This window comes from Canis lupus, chromosome 29, assembly GCF_048164855.1.
Source record: "Canis lupus baileyi chromosome 29, mCanLup2.hap1, whole genome shotgun sequence".
Lineage (NCBI taxonomy): Eukaryota > Metazoa > Chordata > Mammalia > Carnivora > Canidae > Canis > Canis lupus.
Window position 1 is genome coordinate 5,207,709 of NC_132866.1, and position 19,794 is coordinate 5,227,502.

At 47.0% G+C, this 19,794-nt stretch overlaps 1 protein-coding gene across 2 annotated transcripts in view; it reads right to left on the minus strand.

Annotated features, from left to right (window-relative positions):
• Positions 1-19,794, minus strand: part of DOCK1 (dedicator of cytokinesis 1) — a 493,838-nt gene that overhangs the window by 374,490 nt on the left and 99,554 nt on the right. For both annotated transcript variants that reach the window (XM_072804887.1, XM_072804886.1), the window contains exons 17-22: positions 15,861-15,964; positions 15,306-15,489; positions 10,589-10,686; positions 6,434-6,523; positions 6,153-6,253; positions 1,740-1,874 (exon numbers count right to left, since the gene is read on the minus strand). In XM_072804887.1, the coding sequence (XP_072660988.1) occupies positions 1,740-1,874; positions 6,153-6,253; positions 6,434-6,523; positions 10,589-10,686; positions 15,306-15,489; positions 15,861-15,964 (712 nt within the window). The remainder of the gene's footprint in view (positions 1-1,739; positions 1,875-6,152; positions 6,254-6,433; positions 6,524-10,588; positions 10,687-15,305; positions 15,490-15,860; positions 15,965-19,794) is intronic.

Below are 19,794 nucleotides of genomic sequence, written 5' to 3' on the forward strand. Positions count from 1 at the left end.
CTGTGTGACTATCATAAATAAATAAAAATTTTAAAAAAAAATAAAAAATAAATAAAAAAAAATAAAAAAGAAAAAAGAAAAAAGAAAGCAAAGAGAAAGCTCGGTCTACAGCCAGATTCATGCCTACCCAGAATTAGCAAAATAGAAGAGCATGCCTTGGATGCCTGAGTCAAGGATGACAGCATGTGACCTCAAACCATTGTGTCTTCACACAATGTGTGAATGTGTAGAGATTGTTGTCTACATCATGTCAACTTCAGAGAGAACACAAGGACAATAAGCCTTAACCAATAACATAGAGGCTGTAACCACTGATCACCACTGTAATCAACATGGGTCCTACCCTGTGTATGACTTTTCCAGATCTACACATAGTCAATAACTTGCTCCTCTGGCTTTATTTGCACCACGGTGTACACAAGATTGGATTCTGAATACCCTCCCTTCCTTCTGAGAGCTTCTGGAAAAGGCAAGCTCAGGGCAACAATGATAAAGAGGAATAATGAGGGGCTAATTTGGGTCTAGACACTGGTTCAATGACCAGTTCTCACTCAGACATTTCAAGAGCATCGTGCTTTTAAAAAGATGATGTGTGCTGTCTAAATGAGAGGGACGTCGGTTTGTATAACTCCATCTCTGTGTGTAGACCTCACGACAAGAACATCAACCTTGAATAATCAACGTGCACCAGCATCACTCACAGTAGGTCACCCAATGCAGCTAGCTGTCCTCCCACAGAAAAAAAGCAGAGTCCACTTCAACACTCAACACTCAATCTCTCCCGTTTCCACATCTCTTCATTCATACAATTACATATTGTGGGCCACCAGGAAGCTCTGGTTTTAGCACAGCTCTTAATCACAGATACCTGGAAACATATTAATGTTCTCTATAAAATAACAAAGTTATCAACACCCCAAGCCACTTTCAGGTTCAAAAACAATTCCTAAATTCATCCAGATAGGATGAAAAAGAAGTCACTGAGCTAATCAACTAAGTGTCCATTCACCTGGCAATTCCACACATGAGACCGTCTCTCTAGAAACAAAATATTATTCTGGTTGAAGGAAGGAAAGAGAGGAAGCCCCCCAGTCTTCCCGAGTGAGGCAATTTAACTTGGTTTTGGCCTCTTGTTGAACTTTTTTTTTTTTTTTAATTTATGATAGTCACACAGAGAGAGAGAGAGAGAGAGAGGCAGAGACACAGGCAGAGGGAGAAGCAGGCTCCATGCACCGGGAGCCCGACGTGGGATTCGATCCCGGGTCTCCAGGATCGCGCCCTGGGCCAAAGGCAGGCGCTAAACCGCTGCGCCACCCAGGGATCCCTGGCCTCTTGTTGATGCTTATTTTAATTGTTTGCATTTTCAAGGCTTTTCTCTGGAGGAAGATATACTGAAACGAACTTCAGAGCCCTCGGTATACACCCTGCACTACCTCTGGTGAATATGGAATACCTCCCAGTGGTCAGTGATTTACTCACATGCACACATTTCAGGCTCAGGAACAGGGCTTGCTACTCAAACCTGTGCTTACGTTTCACGGCACGGGGAGTAGTGACACTACAAGTGGGCAACCCCAACATGGAACAGCTATCTATTATTGTTCTGCCACTCTGGAAAGCAAGGCAAGGGAGGAAAAAGAAGAGAGGAAGGGAAGGAGGGAGGGGAAGAGAGAACGAAAAGGAAGGAAGGAAAAGATGTCCTAAGATCCTCTCAGAGGCCCGGCATGGGCAACACTTACTGGTTGAACAGGATCCTGGAGCGCACGATGAATTTGAAGATATACTCCAAAGCCTTCATAGCTTTGTACAGCTGCTCGTTTATTCCCGGCTTCTCGGCATTGTCCACATAGTTCCTTAAAACTTTGGTCAGCTTCCTATTCACAATGGGATCACAAATTAATTAATATGTTCAGAAGATTACGGTATCTCAAGTTCTTCACTGGGGCAGAAATACACAAGTGGATTATTGTTATTTTGCTTCACACTTGTCAGTAGATGAATATTTATAAAACATATTGGAAACGGATTAAAAGGGAGCCATGAGGTAACACTCAGAGGAGCGAGATCTGAACAGAGAAAAAGTGTTTTTCTAAGTTTTAGTTGCTGTTCTAAGCATTTAAATGTAATTTAAGTTACATTTAAATCTAACCTTCACAACAACACAACAATTTTACTTTAGAATATAACAATAATAATTGGGTATAAGAGCAGGTATATTATCCCTAATTTACAAGTGATGAAGCCCAGGCTTAGACAGATAAACAGCTACATAAAATTGAAGAGGTTCTCTTCATAGCCATACCCGTTTTGTGATGTTTTTTTTTTTTTTTGACATCAAGCATGTATTATTTTCCAATGACAGAGGCAGTGATGACAATAAATGACTTTTAATTCTGCAGAAACTTCTACATTTTCTACTATTACTGGCCCATAAACTAATAATCGTTGTCTATTATTTATAAGGCTGACCCTCAAGCAATGCTTCTAAATCATATAATAACAGCTAAATGAACTATAATACAGTTTCTGGTTTTAGGGTACTGGGCTGCACTATTATTCTCCAAAAACTAGCCCCCTATGTGCAGTCTATATGACAACAACCAACAAGATTACCCCTTTAAGCAAACTTCTCTGATCCCCAACTTTTCAAGGCATCAACAAGAACTCACTGTGGCTTTTTAAATATTCATTATGCTCATAAAAATAACCTGGTAGGGCAATGCCAGCATTTCCAGCTAAGTCGTGAGCCCGTATACACCAGACTGTTAGTTGAAACTACTGTTAAGATACCTGTTAAGAGCTACTGTAACTGGCATTAGGGATGACCCCACAACAGTCCTGAGCATGACCACTGTCCTGATAAATCACAACAATAAGCTTTCTGGGTGACCAAGGGGACATGAAGTCATTTCTAAGACTCATCACATTGCAGAACCCTAGCAAAGAAATCTGACACTTCCAGAAGAGCCTCCCTGCAAGGTGGTTGGGAAGAAGCCCGGCCAGAAGGGCACTCTCCCCTGAGGCTCCCCTGGCTCCCCTGTTGGGAAGGGCAGCTCACCACACAGGTCTTCTGGTGGTTCTCAAGGCACAGTAGAGCATCCGAAGCCCTCCCATAAAAGCTGTTTCACCTGATTTAACTTATTTTCTCATACTTACTGAGCAGACACAATTTCTTATTAAACCCATGGATATCCCAATAAATATATACTCCATAGAACACGTCTTAGGTATTTTCCCAACAGATTAATCAAAAATACATAAATAGATGATAGAGAGAGAGACAGATAATAGAATTCAGAAGGAATGATCTGCAAAGACAATGACCCAGGCCCAGGAAATTAATGAGGAAGTCCAAAGACCCAGATCCGCATGAGCCAGGCCGTCTGTAATGGCAGAAAGATCGAGCCTCCCCCTGGCACTAACTGAGAGGAACAGACAGAATGGAGCATCACTTAAGTGGAGGCAAGCCCTAAACCAGCTCTAGGAAAACAAGCTCTGTGGACAGAAAGGAGCCCGTTCCGGCTGGTCTTTTGAAAGAAGGGTCCCCAAAGCTAATGCCTCCCTCCCTTCTCGCCTGGCTGGGCGCTGGTCCCTCCGCTGGGGCTCCAGCACCTGGGCCACCCATGCAGGGAGCCAGAGAACAGAACCGGGAGGTCGCGGCTGCGGCCCAGGCATCTTTTAGTTCTTCTCCTAGAGTCCTCTGTGAAGAAAGGCTGATGATCTCAACAGCATCAGAGGAAAGAGATAAACTATGTGGGAGAGAGTCAAGCCTAGGTCCATGCCTGCCGAGGCTTCTACGGGGCAGTGGCTGGGAGGCCCTCCATGAGGAGAGTCCCCGGCCCAGAGACCACCGTGAGCACTCCATCAGCGCAGAGGATCTTCCACAATTAGGCTAGTGCTGCATGAATCACAGTTACCTCCTTTGGCATGCCATGGCTTAACTATCAGACTCACATGCCCAGGAACCGCTTGGGGCTGGCGACTTTATCAAAACATGGTAAAAACAGTTATTTTCCAAAACGAATCTCCTTTTCTGCAGATTACAGTGGCCGGATGGGAGGATACGGATTCTCAACCCAGTCTCATCCTATCTGAAAGATACACAGCACTTTTTTGTTTCTTCCGTTCAGGAACTTGCCAAAGAGTCCCCAACCTTCCCTTCGCCCCATGTGACAAAGGCACAGAAAGAGCAGTGCCAACCGAAGGTCTGGAAAACAGCAGGGCAAGCTTACTTACTGTGCTTATTTTCTGAATTTCAAATACAAGAGATAATCTGAGAAGAGCTGTTTGGCCACATTTCAACAAAGACGCAGAAATGTGAACATGACTCGGCTGGCGATTGCGCCTCATTAGGAGCAGCTCACAGGCCACTCCAGGAAACCCCGCTTGGTTGCCAAAGCAAGAGGACGCCATGTGGTCCGCCCTCCCTGGGGTCTCAAAGGACCTGTCCCAAGTGCAAACTGGACGTCTCCACTAAAAGAACAAATCTTTTTAAACAAACATTTATTAGCAAGCACAAAGCTCTCTGCCCACTTGGGGCTCTACCCACCGACTTGCATAGATGTGCACCAGAGGCAGGCATGGAAAGAGCCCCAGGACAGGATGACAGACATCACACACATAGCAGGCATCATCAGACCTCTGACCCTGAGCCTCGTGGCTGGATACAGGCAAGGAAACAGATTCTGACTTGAATATGGTCAAGACACACCATTTCCAGTGATTCTAAGGGAGGATGTTCTTAAGGAAATTATTTAAATCTTTTTTCAAAAAATAAAAATAAAAAATAAATAAATAAATCTTTTTTCATTGCAACTCTCACATCTCAAAGTTGGAATAAACGCCAATAAATCCCACTGTGAGAGAGGCACAAGGGAACTCATCCTAATCGTTCTAATAATAATGAAACCTAACAATTGCTTCGTGCTTTCTAAGTGCCAAGATTTACTCCAAACACTTAACATGTAATAACTCATTAAAATTCTCAAGAAAGGGGAGGCTTGGCTGGCTCAGTCAGTGAAGCGTCTGCCTTTGGTTCAGGTCATGATCCCAGGGTCCTGGGATTGAGCCCCGCATTGGGCTCTCTGCTCAGCAGGGAGTCTGCTTCTCCTTCTTCCTCTGCTATTTCCCCAACTCATGCTCTCTCTCACTCTCTCGCAAATAAATAAAATCTTTAAGAACAAATTTTTTTTTTTAATAAGGAAAATTCTCAACAAACCCTAAGACCATGCCCATCTTACTGATAAGAAGGCTGAGGCCGAGAGAGGTTAAGAAACTTAAACTTTTAAGTGACAGAGCTGTAGGGGAAGCTGGTTCCTAGACTGTGCTGGTCAACAACAGGCAAGCCACTTCTCAGTCCCGGAAATCCCACACTTGCTCCGGCTGCTAATAGACACCCGGGGACAGGAATGGGGCTACGGGCACAGGTCAAGAACACCTGGGTGGGCAGTTAGAATCCAAGTGAGTTGCAGCGGAAGCATCTAGAACAAAAAGGAAGGACCTCTTTAAAGAGCAAAAAGATACACTGAGAAGTACAGAACTGAATTTTATTCACACTAAACAACCAATAATCTCAAATCAGGAACATATCCATTTACTCATTTGCCAAAAGCTGGTTGGGAAGCTGCAGTGAGGCCTACATCAGTTTCATGGAACAAAAACTGAAAATTTCAAAGACAAATGGAAGGTATAGAGGAGGACAAGAATTTATTTCAGAGTGTTAGGATAATCTATCACATACCACCTTTCAGCAAGATTTTCAGATCTGTTAACAGGGAAACAATAATAAAAATTATCCCAGTAAATTCAGAGTTGGGGGACTGGGGGCGGGGGGGGGGGGGGGGAGGGCGGAGTGGCGGGGCGAATATACAACCAGAGACAAAAGTATATGAAAAAGGCACTTCGGGATGCCTGAGTGGCTCAGGGACTGAGCGTCTGCCTTTGATTTAGGGCATGATCCCAGAGTCCTGGGATGGAGTTCCACATTGGGCTACCTACAGGGAGCCTGCCTCTCCCTCTGCCTGTGTCTCTGCCTCTCTCTCTGTGTCTCTCATGAATAAATAAATAAAATCTTAAAAAAGAAAAGAAAAAGGCACTTAATAACAAACACAGAAAATGAAGTATTGGTTTTAAAACAACAAAAATGAACTTACGTGTAGGCTAATGTTGCACTGAAGTGTTTCTTAATGTAGGTTTCCAGAACAGGATTAAAATGCTGAAATTTCCTGTCAGCAATTAGTCCAATGATAAACACCTGTTCAATTAATCAATATTTTCATTAGTAAAATACTGCAAGCCTCCTCTGAATCATCTGCACTGGAAGTGTGGAAAACACTTCCAAGGTGACTGGGAGGGATCCTCTCCCCTGGCTTCAAAGGCTGCATCATGAAAAGCACCTCAACATCTGAGCAGAAAAAAAGTAGAGGCCTCTTACCAGAGCATCAAACACCAGTGTATCAAACGTCTCGCTCTCGGAGTTCTCCATCATGATGTTGAAGAGGGCATCCAAGGTGTCCTGGAGGAACTGCAGACACACCAAATGTCAGCAGACAAAGTAAACTCACCTCACTGTCCCCCAACCTAGAATAACTATCACACGTGGGGTGTGGCCATACCCCAGGCACCCACCTTTCCCAAATGTCACCAATGAAGCTGTGCACTTTAGAGACTGTTCCCAGCCATTAGACACACAGGATGAAAACTGAGATGAGTGAACTCAGAACCAAAGACACGGCACCCTGAGCCGAGCAGAGGAGGACTTGTAACAGGGACATGCCCTATGGTCCCTTCCCCATAAGACTCCTCCAACCATTTCTCTGGTCTTCACCAGTCTGGTGACAAACAGCTCAATAACAGCTCTAGGAAGACTGGCCTTGTCTCCTCCCGAATGCTGAGTCTAGGACCTGAGCTCAGGAGGGGACAGAAGCCACACAGGGACAAACCTCCAGCTGAGGATAATAAAGGACCTTCCACAGACCCAGATGCCCATAGATGGAGGAGGTGTGGGACTCTGAAACTGGGGCACCCAGCAGGACACCAGGAAGCACATGGCATTCAAGAGTAATTTAGAAATTCCCTGTATAGCCTACGATAACTCACCAAATAAATATGAGAATACAGAATGACAAACCATCAGGAATTAATTAAGGAAAGAAAAAATTAGGAGACTCCAAAGGTATGTCACACCCAGAAATCAGCTTCCAAGTTTTTCACCTCCACCTTCCCCTGAAAGAAGCGAAAGACCAAGAAAGACTATCTTGGAGGGAATGAGTTCCCCGTTGGTGGAGGAGTTCAAGAATACACAGAATGCCCCGTGACAGAACAATGGCCCCAAAAGAGAATAAACTATACATAAATCATTAGTCATTAGGGATCTGCAAATCGAAACCACAGTGAGGTAGCACTTCACACCCACTGAGCAGCTATCATCAAGATGCAAGTAGCACAGAAGGTGTGGGCAAGGATGGGGGGGGGGGGGGACCAGAGCCCTTCCATGTCACCGGTGAAAATGTAAAACAGTGCAATGGTGTCGGAAAACACTGTGACAATTCCTCAAAGGGTTAAATGTACATTTGCCCCGTGAGCAATCATGCGAAGGCATGTAGCCAAATGAATGGAAAACCTGTGTCCACACAAAACCTTGTACACAAATATTCATGGCAGCTTTACTCATAAACATCAAAATGTGGGAAACATTTTGTGGGACCCAAATGTCCACGGAAGAACAAACTGGCGTATCCATACACTGGAATATTTATTACTCTGCCATAGAAAGGAATGAAGTTCTGATACATGCCACGTCATGCTCTGAAATCCAAGCATTGTACTAACTGGAAGAAGGCAGTCACAAAAGGCTATATATTGTATAATTTGATTGATATAAAATAACCAAAAATAGTAAAAACCATAGAAACAGAAAGTAAATTATGGTTGCAGGGACAGTAGGGAGTAACTGATGACAGGTTACAGGGTTATTTTTTCTTGTGACGGAAATGTTCTGGAATCAGACAGTGAAGATGGTTGCACAGCTCTAGAATATACTACCACCATGGACCTGAGCGAATTAAGAGTGCATTTTATGAAGTCACAGGCTCCTCGGACTGGGCCAGCCAGGCTCCCCAAACCCTCATCTGTGCCACCCACCACCCACCACCTACTTTATCCAGGAAGTGTCATCATCACAGTCAAGCAGCGGGGAAATGAAACCACCTCATCCAGCAGGTGCTCTGGTCTAAACATCAAGGGCTTTACCAAGCCCTCAATCATTGGGGCCCATACCAGCTCATCACTTTTGTATTATCTCCCATCATGTACAGTTTGTAAAATCTTTGCAAAGGTCAAAACTTTACGCCATCTGCTAATTGCCCAACATTACTACCAATGGACTCACCAGGTGCCAACCCCTGGCTCATTTCGCTTCACACAGAGCCCCTGCAGTAGGTCTCCCCATCCCAGCCAGACCAATGACATCATCAGGAGCACAGAAACATGGTGGCAGAGAGCTGGAGCCTCCCCGACCTGGCTCTCAAGCCTCAGAGGCACAGGGACACCACATCCTGAAGGAGGCCCCTCACACAGAGCCATAAACGCGTTTCTTCGGACACCCGCCCGCTCTCTAAGACTAGCCAATGGAGGCCCCAAATCATCATTTTCATTTTCCATCAAAATGGGCAACTGTATCTTTTACTAATTAAGCAAATACTGTTCATCACCAATCAATGTCATCTCTCTACTATCAGTCAAAAATATATACAGGGGAGGGGGTTTGAATGAATGGAATAAGCTCAGTCTACAGCACCCTCAAAGAGTAAAAAGGAGCCCCATGCAGGCTAGGAATCCCTCCAGCACTGGCTCCCAGTAGCAGCCGTGCGGCCTTAGGCAAGTCCCTTCTTTCTAGACCTACTGGGTACACAAGATGCGCCAGTGATGGACAGACCAGCCATCCAGACCTGGGGTACGAGTGCACTGGAAGGAGGCAGGTTGGTGAAAAACATTTCCAGGGCTGAACAACAGGATCTGGTAACAGATGAGGTAAGGGGAGTGAAGGACAACCAGAAGACAAGATGGTTCTGGGTCCTCTCCTTTCGTGTAACAACAGGCCAACAGAAATACAGCTAATTCCTGATGTGATACAGGGATTTAAAAATGAAAAAGGACAAAACTCTCATTAACTGTGTATCTTCTAAAGTTACATTAACTTATTCACTCAGTTTCCATCCGGATCAGGGAAGTTCCAGAACCTAGGGAAGTTTAAAATGCAATTAACATTGTCCGAGCCAGAGGTAGCAGACAAGAACCTCAAAAGATGATTAAAATTAGAAGATTAGCAAGGATATGTTTGAATGGTTATACAATGAATTTCAGAAAGTGGTGCAACCAAATTAATTTATACTGAAGTTAACCACATTGCTGCTTAATTAAGGCCATTTTAAGTAATTAATTTTTACAGAGATAAGGCAGTATCCTTCTGCAAGCATCTCTCATGGAGAGCAAAGGACTGAGCCAGGGACAGACAGACCGGGCTGTAGACACCTCGTTCACAGAACACCACCAGTGGGGACCAGCTTATCGTCTGCAGGCCAAATGGGACATGCTAAATTTGGAAACAGGTTTCCTTACATGAAAGATAAAGGACACATGGGTGGCCCAGTCGCTTGAGGCTCTTGGTTTCAGCTCAGGTCAGGATCTCAGGGTCTTGGGATCGAGCTCCCGACTCAGTGAATAATCGGCTTGATATTCTCTCCCCCTCTCCTTCTGCCCCTCCTGCTCCTGCATCTCTCTCTCTCAAATAAATAAGTAAATCTTAAAAACTAAATAAATAAAAGGAAAAGTCCTTGGAGCCAATGAGAGACAAGAACGGTCTAATATGAGAAGCAACGTTTCCCTAATGAAGAATTACAGAACTGGAGTGCTCCAAGGGATCGCAGATCACCCCGGTGGTCTGACTGTCCTATCAGGCAGATAAGGAATCAAGAGGGTACCTGACATTTCTGCAGAGCCTGCTCTGTGTGAGGCTATGCGTCCCAGATCACATGGGGGAAAGAAACGGCCAAGACAAGACTCTCAAGGCTGTGACCTTCCTGACACACCACCCATCTCTCCAGGTCAACTGCAGAAGTTCTGGGTGAATCATGAGCCTGGGCTGATACTGGGAATGGGTAACGACACTGGTAAGATGGTAACAAGAGAACTGAACACTGCCTGAGCGCCCCCTGTGTACCAGATCCAGGCTACGTGTCTCACTAACCTCCAAACGACCCTATGAGCAGGTATTACTGCTGTCTCCATTATACAGCAAGAGAAAGTAAGCCTGGATGAGGTGATCTCACCTTCCTCCGTCCCATACTGAGGACCCACTAGAAGAGGAGCCAGAACCCAAGACTGGGTTGATCCCAGAGCCCATTTCCTTCACTGTGAAGCCAGTCAGCCCCCTCAACTGGAATCCAAGCCAGAGTCTGTCCATTTACAGGTGTGGGTTAACATCCATTGGAGGGATTATAACCAGAACCCCATGCTACCATGGAGGGAGTGCCCAGATCTGTTAACACGTGGAAGAAAAACATAACAAGCAACCCCTGGTCTGTGTTACCTTCACCACTTCACCGCCATCCACCTTCATCAGCTGTCTCAAGTTCTGCTGCAGCAAGCTGGTGTTGGAACGCCACTTCAAGAGCCCCAGCAGGTCCACTGAAAACACAGAACAAGTTTTAGCAAAGAGCTTCAGCTCCCTTAGTCACCTATCAGGGGAGGGTCTCGACACAATTTTGAAACAGAAAAAAATCAGCCCTATTTGGAAACATTTGCTCACTTAAGACTTCATAACCTTCTAGAACATGCTTGACACCTGGTATGGCTGAATTCATTATTTGAAACTGCATTTCCCGTGAAATTATTTCCACAGTGATGCTTAAAAATGCATCTGGTGGGGCACCTGGGTGACTCAGGCGGTTGGGTAGTGACTCTTGATTTCGGCTCAGATCAGGATCTCAGGGTGTGAGGATCAAGCCCCAGGTCAGTCTCCTCGCTCAGTGGGGAGTCTGCTTGAGATGCTCTCTCTCAACCCCTCTGCTCCTCCTCTCACTCACAAGTGCTCACAATGATTCTCTCTCGCTCCCTCTCTCGCAAATAAATAAATCTTTTTTTTTTTTTTTAAATGCACTGGGGAGGGATACCTGGGTGGGGTGGCTCAGTGGTTAAGCATCTGCCTTTGGCTCAGGGCATGATCCTGGGTCCGGGGATCAAGTCCCAAGTCAGGTTCCCTGTGAGGAGCTGGCTTCTCCCTCTGTCTCTGCCTCTCTCTATGTGTCTCTCATGAATAAATAAAATCTTTCAAAAAAATAAAAAACAAAAATACATTGGGGAGCTTAAGAAAAAAGGGCTGGCCTTTCCAATCTGCAAGAAGGTAAACTCTGCCCAGCAGAGAGTCTGGAAGAAGGCTGCTCACGCATAAAGTCCTGCCCTGAAATCCTCTACCAAGTGGATTTTTCCTACTTGAGAACATGGCTTTTTTTTTCTTTTAATTAAATAACATACAATAAGAAATGTGCATTCAGGTACAGAAACTGTAAGGTGACAGGAAGCCTGAACTGCAGGGCAACTGCTGCCCTCACCCTGGCCTGGCCTTCCATGGCTGTTTGTTTCTGATGGTTGAATTTTTGTTGTTTTCTAATAGAAAAAAACACGGGCTGAATAGATGGATTTTTATAGACTAAATGTGGAAGACAATGTCCAGAAATGATTTTGTTTAAGGCAGCAAGACGTTCTTAAGGCATAAAGACAGAAGCCAAAGCATCTCTAGGAAAGAACATGTGCCCACACAATCTTCACTTGAACTTATATTAATATCCCATTATGTGAAGAAAATAACACAATTAGCAAGTGTATCCAATTTACCTTTTATACTCAATGGGAACAAACTTTAGCTACACAGAGTGTCTCCATAAATACAAAGCAAAACAAAACAAAAAAAACCCTGATTAATACTGAGGAGAAACACACAATTTTGGCAATAGGTAGGATTTCCGGGAACACAAAATACTTATTTGAGGGCTGAACCACACAAAAGGCATTATTCACATGATGAGCACCAAACATTTGTTTTCATTTATTTGCCCTCACCCCCAAGTACAGCTGACAAGGGGACCCGTGGACATGAAGAGAGGACAGAACTTGAAGCACCGTGCCATGTGTAAGTAGAATTCAAATGCCCACCAGGCAACGCTACCACTCCCTGACCTTGGGCATGCAACCTTACCTCAGTTTACCTATCTGAACGACGGGGTACAATGTTGCCAAATTGCAGGACTGGTGCCAGAATTAAATGGTGTCGTGTAGCGAACATGCTCAGCAAGAGGCCCAGCATGAAGACAGACAACACCGGTCGGTCAACAAGAGGATCTGGATGTGAAGATTTTAGCCACCCATGGTAAAAGTTAACGTGTTCTCATTTCTAAATGAAAGGTAACGAGTCATCGTCCTTTCTAAAGGATGGTGAAGTGATGACAAAGGCCACATCCTGCCTGGACATGCTCTTGGTCCCAGGGTTAAGGGAGATTTCCATGTCAGAAGAGTTTCCTTTCATGGAAAGTAGATAATAATCTGGATTCCATTCATGCAAAGTTTAGTGGTGCCTTAGGTAGGAGGAAGGCGGAGGCTGACCTCTGTACTATAAATCTGAGAAAAGGAACAACTGGGAAGTGAACAGTGGAAGAAGGCCTCTGAGGAGGGGGAGCACATTTTAAGAAAACAGAGGTGAGTGGTGGCCCCAGTACCCGGGTCAGCCCGGCACACCTCCTCGTCCCAGCCCTTGTTCCCCCAAAGCCACCCATAGTTTGGCCCATGGTCATCTTGTGTTTCGTGACTTCTAATTACATAGGAAGCCAATTGAGAAGAGGAATCCCATCCTATACTTCTCTTTTTATCCCCGAAAGCATCCGGTAGTGCTGAGAACAGAGATGTTTAATATAAACCTCGATGAATAATTCAGCCACCGCTTTCCCCCAAGTGATGGAACTCCCATGGAACAAATCATGGTCACAGAAAAAATGACTCCCGGAATGAGAATCTGGGACTCAGTGCTCAGATGCCAAGCGGGGCAGCTCCATCTTGTGTACCACCTGCCACACCACCATCCCGAAAAGAGGGATCATTGGCTGGTGTGCGATGAAAGCCAAAAGATGTCCCCTTCGCTCTCGATGAGCAGGATCACCCCGGAATCTCCTTGTTGCCCAGCAACAGCTGCTGCCAAGAGCTGGGCACTCGCTCCCTCGGTTCCAGGGAGGAAACCACCCTGTCACTGGTGACAGCCAAGGAGCCAGGAGGTGCGAGGAGGGTCGACATCACACTCCTGGGAGATTTCTGGTTCACTGTCCCCTTCTCTAGCAATATATGGCTTGAGACTTCCGTGGGTGGGCCTCCCAACCTAACTGTTCTTTGGAACATTGTTTTGATGGGAAAATATGTTCAAGCCCCAAATAACAACTTCCAAACATACTTCTGGAGCATGACCGATGCATAAGATGGGTGGCTTCCTACCCATCCTGTGTATTGCCTGTAGAGACAATGGCAATACACAGCCGCTCTCATTTGTCTTGGCACATAACGAAAAGCTGAAGCGCCACATATACAGGGCAGCGACTCACCAGAGAGGATGCCATTACCCTGAGTTTAGTGAGGCCCTGGATCGTGTAGCTGTCAGGCTAGCAAACTAGTAGAGCCATATCCAGAGAATAACGTTTGACCTGTGGAGTCCCCCTTTTTTCCATACCAGCACCTGCCTTGCTGACCACGTGCTCCCTGGGCATTCTGCAGCCCTCTCCCTGCTTGCACAGAACCCGATGCTGAGGGAAGGGTTCGAGTCTGTTTATGGAGATTACTGCACACCACCAGCTAAGGGTAACTCATAATGCTTCGGGCAAACCATGATGATGAAGTAGCATCAGAGAGATGTGTCCAAATGGTCTTCATGCGTTTGAGAGACACGTTCCTCCCCACAGCTGACTCACAAGACAAGCAGTGAGGACGCACAGTTTGTACAGCAAAGGGGAGAAGGCAGACACGGAAAACGTGAACAGGCCCTGCGCACCGAGCACCAGGCCTGCTCTCCACTCCAAAGCCATGGCTTCCCGATGATGAGGTTACTCTGTGCTGCATTTATCCTGTTACAGTGCAAACAATGACCGTTCCTCAGGCAAATCCAAGACTACCACCAAGATTTACGGACAATCCCCAGGGACACAATTCAAGATACCAACAAACATTAATAATCGAAATCCATATTGGGTTGCTAAGAGGAAAACAATTGGATTTTCAAGCTGAGTTTCGAGAGAGCATAAAGTAAGTCACTCTGCACAGCCGTGATATGGTCACATTTGGGGGATGCAATTTTTAAACGTAGGAAGTGTGCAGAGGAGCCTCTGTTGCGTCCAGACAGTGTGCTGTGAATGAGAAGTGCCCCTGGCCACACAGTCACGTTGCTGGGGAGTCTGCAAGCAGTGCTAACAAGTCAAGGCAGCCTGGCTGGCCGAGCACAGGCCGAGCAGGCACCACCTGACACTGAGCTTCGGTGTGATTCCATCAGCCAGGTGCCTTATCTCACGGCCAGGGGAACCAGAAATAGCATTAAAACCAACCTTTAAAAGTAAAGATAAGTGGTAATTATGTCAGTGAATAGCTGGGAGATGGGAAGACGTACACAGAGTGGGCGCCTCAGATCATACAGTTTGCCTAACGCTCACATCCTCACGGAGCCGTCTGAGGCACACATTACACCTACATGGGTGCAGAGATGAGGGAAATGAGGTTCAAACAGTTTCACAGGGCCTCGGTTCAAGGTCACTTCCAGGGTTACATTTTCAAGGGCTCAATACCCGGTCCTCAGTCTGGCTCCAAATCCCGTGTGTCTTCCCTTATACCATGCCACCTTCCTGTGGCCAAAAACCTTTCTTTTACAGCAACCCCACTGGTTTACCTCGCTTTAAGTTTAATCATTAGACCAAAATTGTAGTGTTTTTTGTTTTTGTTTTTGTTTTTTACTTATTTATTCATGAGAGATACAGAGAGTGAGAGAGGCAGAGACACAGGCAGAGGGAGAAGCAGGCTCCTTGCAGGGAGCCTGATGTGGGACTCGATTGTAGCGAATTTTAAAGTGCAGTGGATGCCAGGCCCCCTTCTGGTCCGTGGACACCCACACGGGCCAGCACCCACTCCACCACCTGCAGGACTTCCACTCCTTGACAGGGAGCATGGAAAGGACGGGGCTGAAGAAGGAAAGCTGCGGGTGAACAAGGCTCCGTCCCCACACTCACCATTCTGAGTCAGCTTGGTGGAGCACACAAGCGTGGAAATCTGGAAAGAGTCTTTGCTGATGGTGCAGCTCCCAAGACTCTGCATGCTCCTGCCCGTGGCCGAGTGCGCCTTTTCCTCTAACTCTGCCTTGGTGGAGGGCAGGCTCAAGTACGTGGCGGCGTCCTCCAGCTTCTTGGCCTCCGCCTGTGGGTTTGATGACACGCACGTCGAAAGCAAGTCACAAAATCAACGCCGCCTGATGCTTTCCTCTCTCCCTTGCTATCCTTTATCCTTTTAACCATCATGATGTTTGCTCTTTATCATTTGCTAAACTGTTTATTTTAACGATTTCCCTTAGTCGTGTAGATTCACTCAGGTTAACATTTATTGCACACTATCCTCTCTCATCAGATCAGCAAAAAGGCTGGTCATCTGAAACGGGCATTTGCATAACCGACTGCAGCTAAAGAGATGCTTTCTCTCAAAGACGGGCAACAGTCAGCTGAGGCCAGGAAGCCCAGAGAGGAGCGAAGCAGTCCATACCAGCAATATTGCTCCAAGCAAGCGGTGTGTACCTTATAGACGATGAGATCATGCTCCCCGTCCCTCAGCGTGGTCCCATCGTATCTCATCAGCTTTACAAAGGCTAGTGCAAATATTTTCTCAGACTTATCCTTGGCTGCAAGAGAAATCAATCATCTTTAACTGCCGTCATGGCAATATCACATTAAAAGGCTACCTTTGTGAAAACATGACAAAACCGCATTGAATCAAAGGAAATATAAGGAAATGGAAAAATGGACAGTGTTCACCAGAAGAAAGACTCCTCCCAAAGGGACCACCGGTGCTCCAACTGATCTGCAAATTCCAAGGAATTCCAATCAAAATCTCATGGAAGAATTTTGTCATGAACACAACAGATTCCCACGGTCAAGAGCAGCAGGATGATGCTGAAGGAGAGCCCAGGCGGGGGATAGGTTGCAACCCTAGAAACCAGCAGTGACTGGAAATGACCACAAAGACCACAGTGCAGCTTAACAATGGGACACGCAGAGAAGAGGGAGCCACAGGGTCTGGAAACACACGACGAAGGACAGGCCAGTTGGGACAGATGATTCCCTAAGAAAACTGGCTCTCGGTATGAAAAAACAGATTCCTCGTGGCATCCACGAATATAAATCCAAGTGGAGTGAACACACGGATGTGAAATTTCGTTCTCTGTCAAGAACGCTCCTCCCCGGATACCTGCATGTGAGACTCATTCCCTCCCTCACTCAAAGTCTCGGCTGACGGATCACCTGCTCCTTGGTGACCAGCCCATCTAACACAGTAAATTATAACCTGGTCACACTCTCTCCCTTCCCCTGATGCCCTGATGCGTTTTTCTTCCTAAGTGCTATGGACTGAATGGTGTCCCCTGCAGTCTGGTGCTGGAGCCCCAAATCCTGCCCCCATGTGACCACAGTGGCCATGAAGCCTGTAGGAAGGGGCTTAAGGTTAGTGAGGTCATAAGAGGGGAGTGCTGAGCCTATGGAACCAGTGCCCTTCAAAAACAAAGAAAGAGGGGATCCCTGGGTGGCTCAGCGGTTTAGCGCCTGCCTTTGGCCCAGGGCGTGATCCTGGAGTCCCGGGATCGAGTCCCACATCGGGCTCCCGGCATGGAGCCTGCTTCTCCCTCTGCCTGTGTCTCTGGCCTTTCTCTCTCTCTATGTCTATCATGAATAAATAAATAAATTAAAAAAAAAAAAAAGAGACAGCAGAGCTCTCCTCGTTGTGTGAGTTCACAACCTAGAAGAGCATCCCCACCAGACCCCAGGGTGCTGTAGCCCTGGTACTCTCTGAGACTTAAGCCCCCAGACCTGTGAGGAAACACATTTATGTTGTTTCAAGCCCCCTGGACTATTCTGTTAGGGTGGCCGGAGGAAACCAAGACGACAGTCCTTATCCCCGCCAGGTTCACGTGTGTGTGTGTGTGTTTGTGTGTGTGTGTGTGTGTGAGAGAGAGAGAGAGAGAGAGAGAGAGAGAGAGAGAGAGAGAGAGAAACCGCTGCTTTTCGTTAAGTTTCATCTGCAGGCCTCTGGAAGGAAAGGGACACTGCACACTTGTCACCGCTATTTCCCCAGTGCCTGCCATCTATTAGGCACTCTGTAAACATCTGTCCTAGTTGGGGACATGCCAACCAACTGGTTCTCTCACTTGCTGCCAGTGACGTGTGAAAGGGGAATGATGGGAACAGGGATGAGTGGCTGGATGGGCGGGCACAGTCTCTGAGAAGACGGACAACACGGGAGCCAGTGTGCAAACCTTCCGGGGACAGTCATGGCCAAATGCAGAGTCCCTAAGTGGACCCAGGCTTGGCCTGTCGGAGGGTAGAGGGCCAATTGGCTGGGAAGTAGCGGGGCAGGGGCCAGCGTAGGAGGGACGGATAAGGAGTCTCCACTGAAGAAGGAGATTCGGCATGGATTCCGCAAGATGTAACTGAGTACGGCATGGAAACGAGTTTCAGAGCTGTAATCTTTAAAATTATACATCCCACATTCTCTTTTTAGATGAAAAGACAGAGGAGCGCCTGGGCGGCTCAGTCACTTGAGTCTCTGACTTCGGCTCAGGTCATGACCTCAGGGTGGGTCCTGGGATCCAGCCCCATGTCAGGCTCCCCGCTCAGCACAGAGTCTGCTTCTCCCTCTGCCTCTCCCCTTCCCCCTCCTTGTGCTCGCTTACTCGCTCATGCTCTCTCATTTCTCTCAAATGAAATCTTTAAAAAAGAGAGAGATGAAAAGACAGAGGTCAATGTAGAAAGGAGCACATCCACCCACCTTGAGTCAGGGGCTCAAAATATCTTCCCTGAGTCACCACCACTGCACAAGGTAACGTATCTCGTTAACCTCTGCAGTCCTGGTGTCCAGCAGTGCCTGGCACACAGTAGGTGCTCAAGAAATGAGAGCTCATTAGATAAATGAAGGAATGATTGAACAATCAAAATAAAGAGAAGGATGAAGGCAAAAAAAAACATGTATCCTAGGAATTGGGGAAAAAAATAACTTTGCAAAAGGGCCTCACAAAACGTAAACTATCTCCATGTTCAGGTGACAAAGAACAGATCCTTCTAGGTTTGAGCTCATGTGGAAAACACATAAACGTGTCTTCGTGAAAGCAGCCATGGTTCAAGAGGACACATGAGCATCCCCGTTAGCACCCGGCTTCCCCTGATCCTACTATTAAGTAGTACAACAGCAAGCACCTTTATTAACATCCTACCGTTTACATCAAGGCCACGGACTCACTTATTACATGCTCATTAGCAGCCACTGTGAGCAGATAGTAAGTTTACAGGATGCCCAGGGCATGGGGGACAGGGCTGCCAGACCCAGGCAGGCCCCCTATGACCAAGGGAAACCCAGGCCCTGGCCGGCTGGACCCGGAGCCGCACAGATTCTCGAGTCCGGGTAAAATAGGAGCAGATGCATCTGGAATGACCAATGACATTCTGGACTGTGTGTCACATCAGCACCAAACTTCACACCCCAAGGGATGGATCCCAGCCTGAGAAAGCCCAGGATTTGGGCCCTATGCTCACCTCCCTCCAGGGGAAAAACAGCTCATCTGGCCTGGGGGACATGGGGGCCTGCACAGGAGACATGTCCTATCTCCGGACCCTGCGTGTCCACATTCCGGGAGCCTGCGGAGGTCCCAGTGGCTGCTGTCACTCCCGCAGCAGACAGCTCAGGACTGCATCAGCCTCACACTCTTGATGCTCAACATGGTTCCAAGACCACACAAGCCATGGCCACGGAGCTTCATTAATTATGCAAATGTGTGGTGGTTTGTCGGGTGACAGCATCTTGTCTATGATGAGTACTTAAAACTAACTAGAAAAACAAGGATTTTGAAAATTAAAATGCTACAGAAGATATCCCTCTGCATTAATGCAATTTATTAACCAGAGAGAAGAAGCCTTCTGGAGACGGGGAACGTGCCTTTGATACAGTCCTCTGTTGACCCCAGAACTCTGTCCTTGCCCCTCCAGTGCTCCCACCTCCCCCGCTGCGGCCCATTCCCACCCCAACTGTTCCACGCTCCCCACATGCCCCCTGACGGAGGACAGACCTGCCCTGAGTGTCTCCAACAACACACCCTGCTCCATCCTCTCCATGATACTCTGAGACTGACCTCACACCTCAACTCAAACTGAAGTTCCGAGAACCTTCTAGGTGAGGTGTAGACAGCAGGTGCTAAACTAAGAGCAGATAGGTGTAGACAGAGGTGGCCTCGCCGTGCCTACAAGGCATGGGAGTGGGACACTTGGGCACGTAGACTAGGCTGGAACCAGAGCCCTCCCACTGACGAACTGGGTGACTCTGGGCCACTGAGGTGGGGTCTGTGAGCCTCAGGCTCCTCCACAGTAAAGTGTAGAGGGATGACCACGGTGATGGCATAGGGGACTGTCATGAACACTCATCCAGATGGCATGGTAAAACTGCTCGTGCCAGGAGCACGGTAAGAGCGTG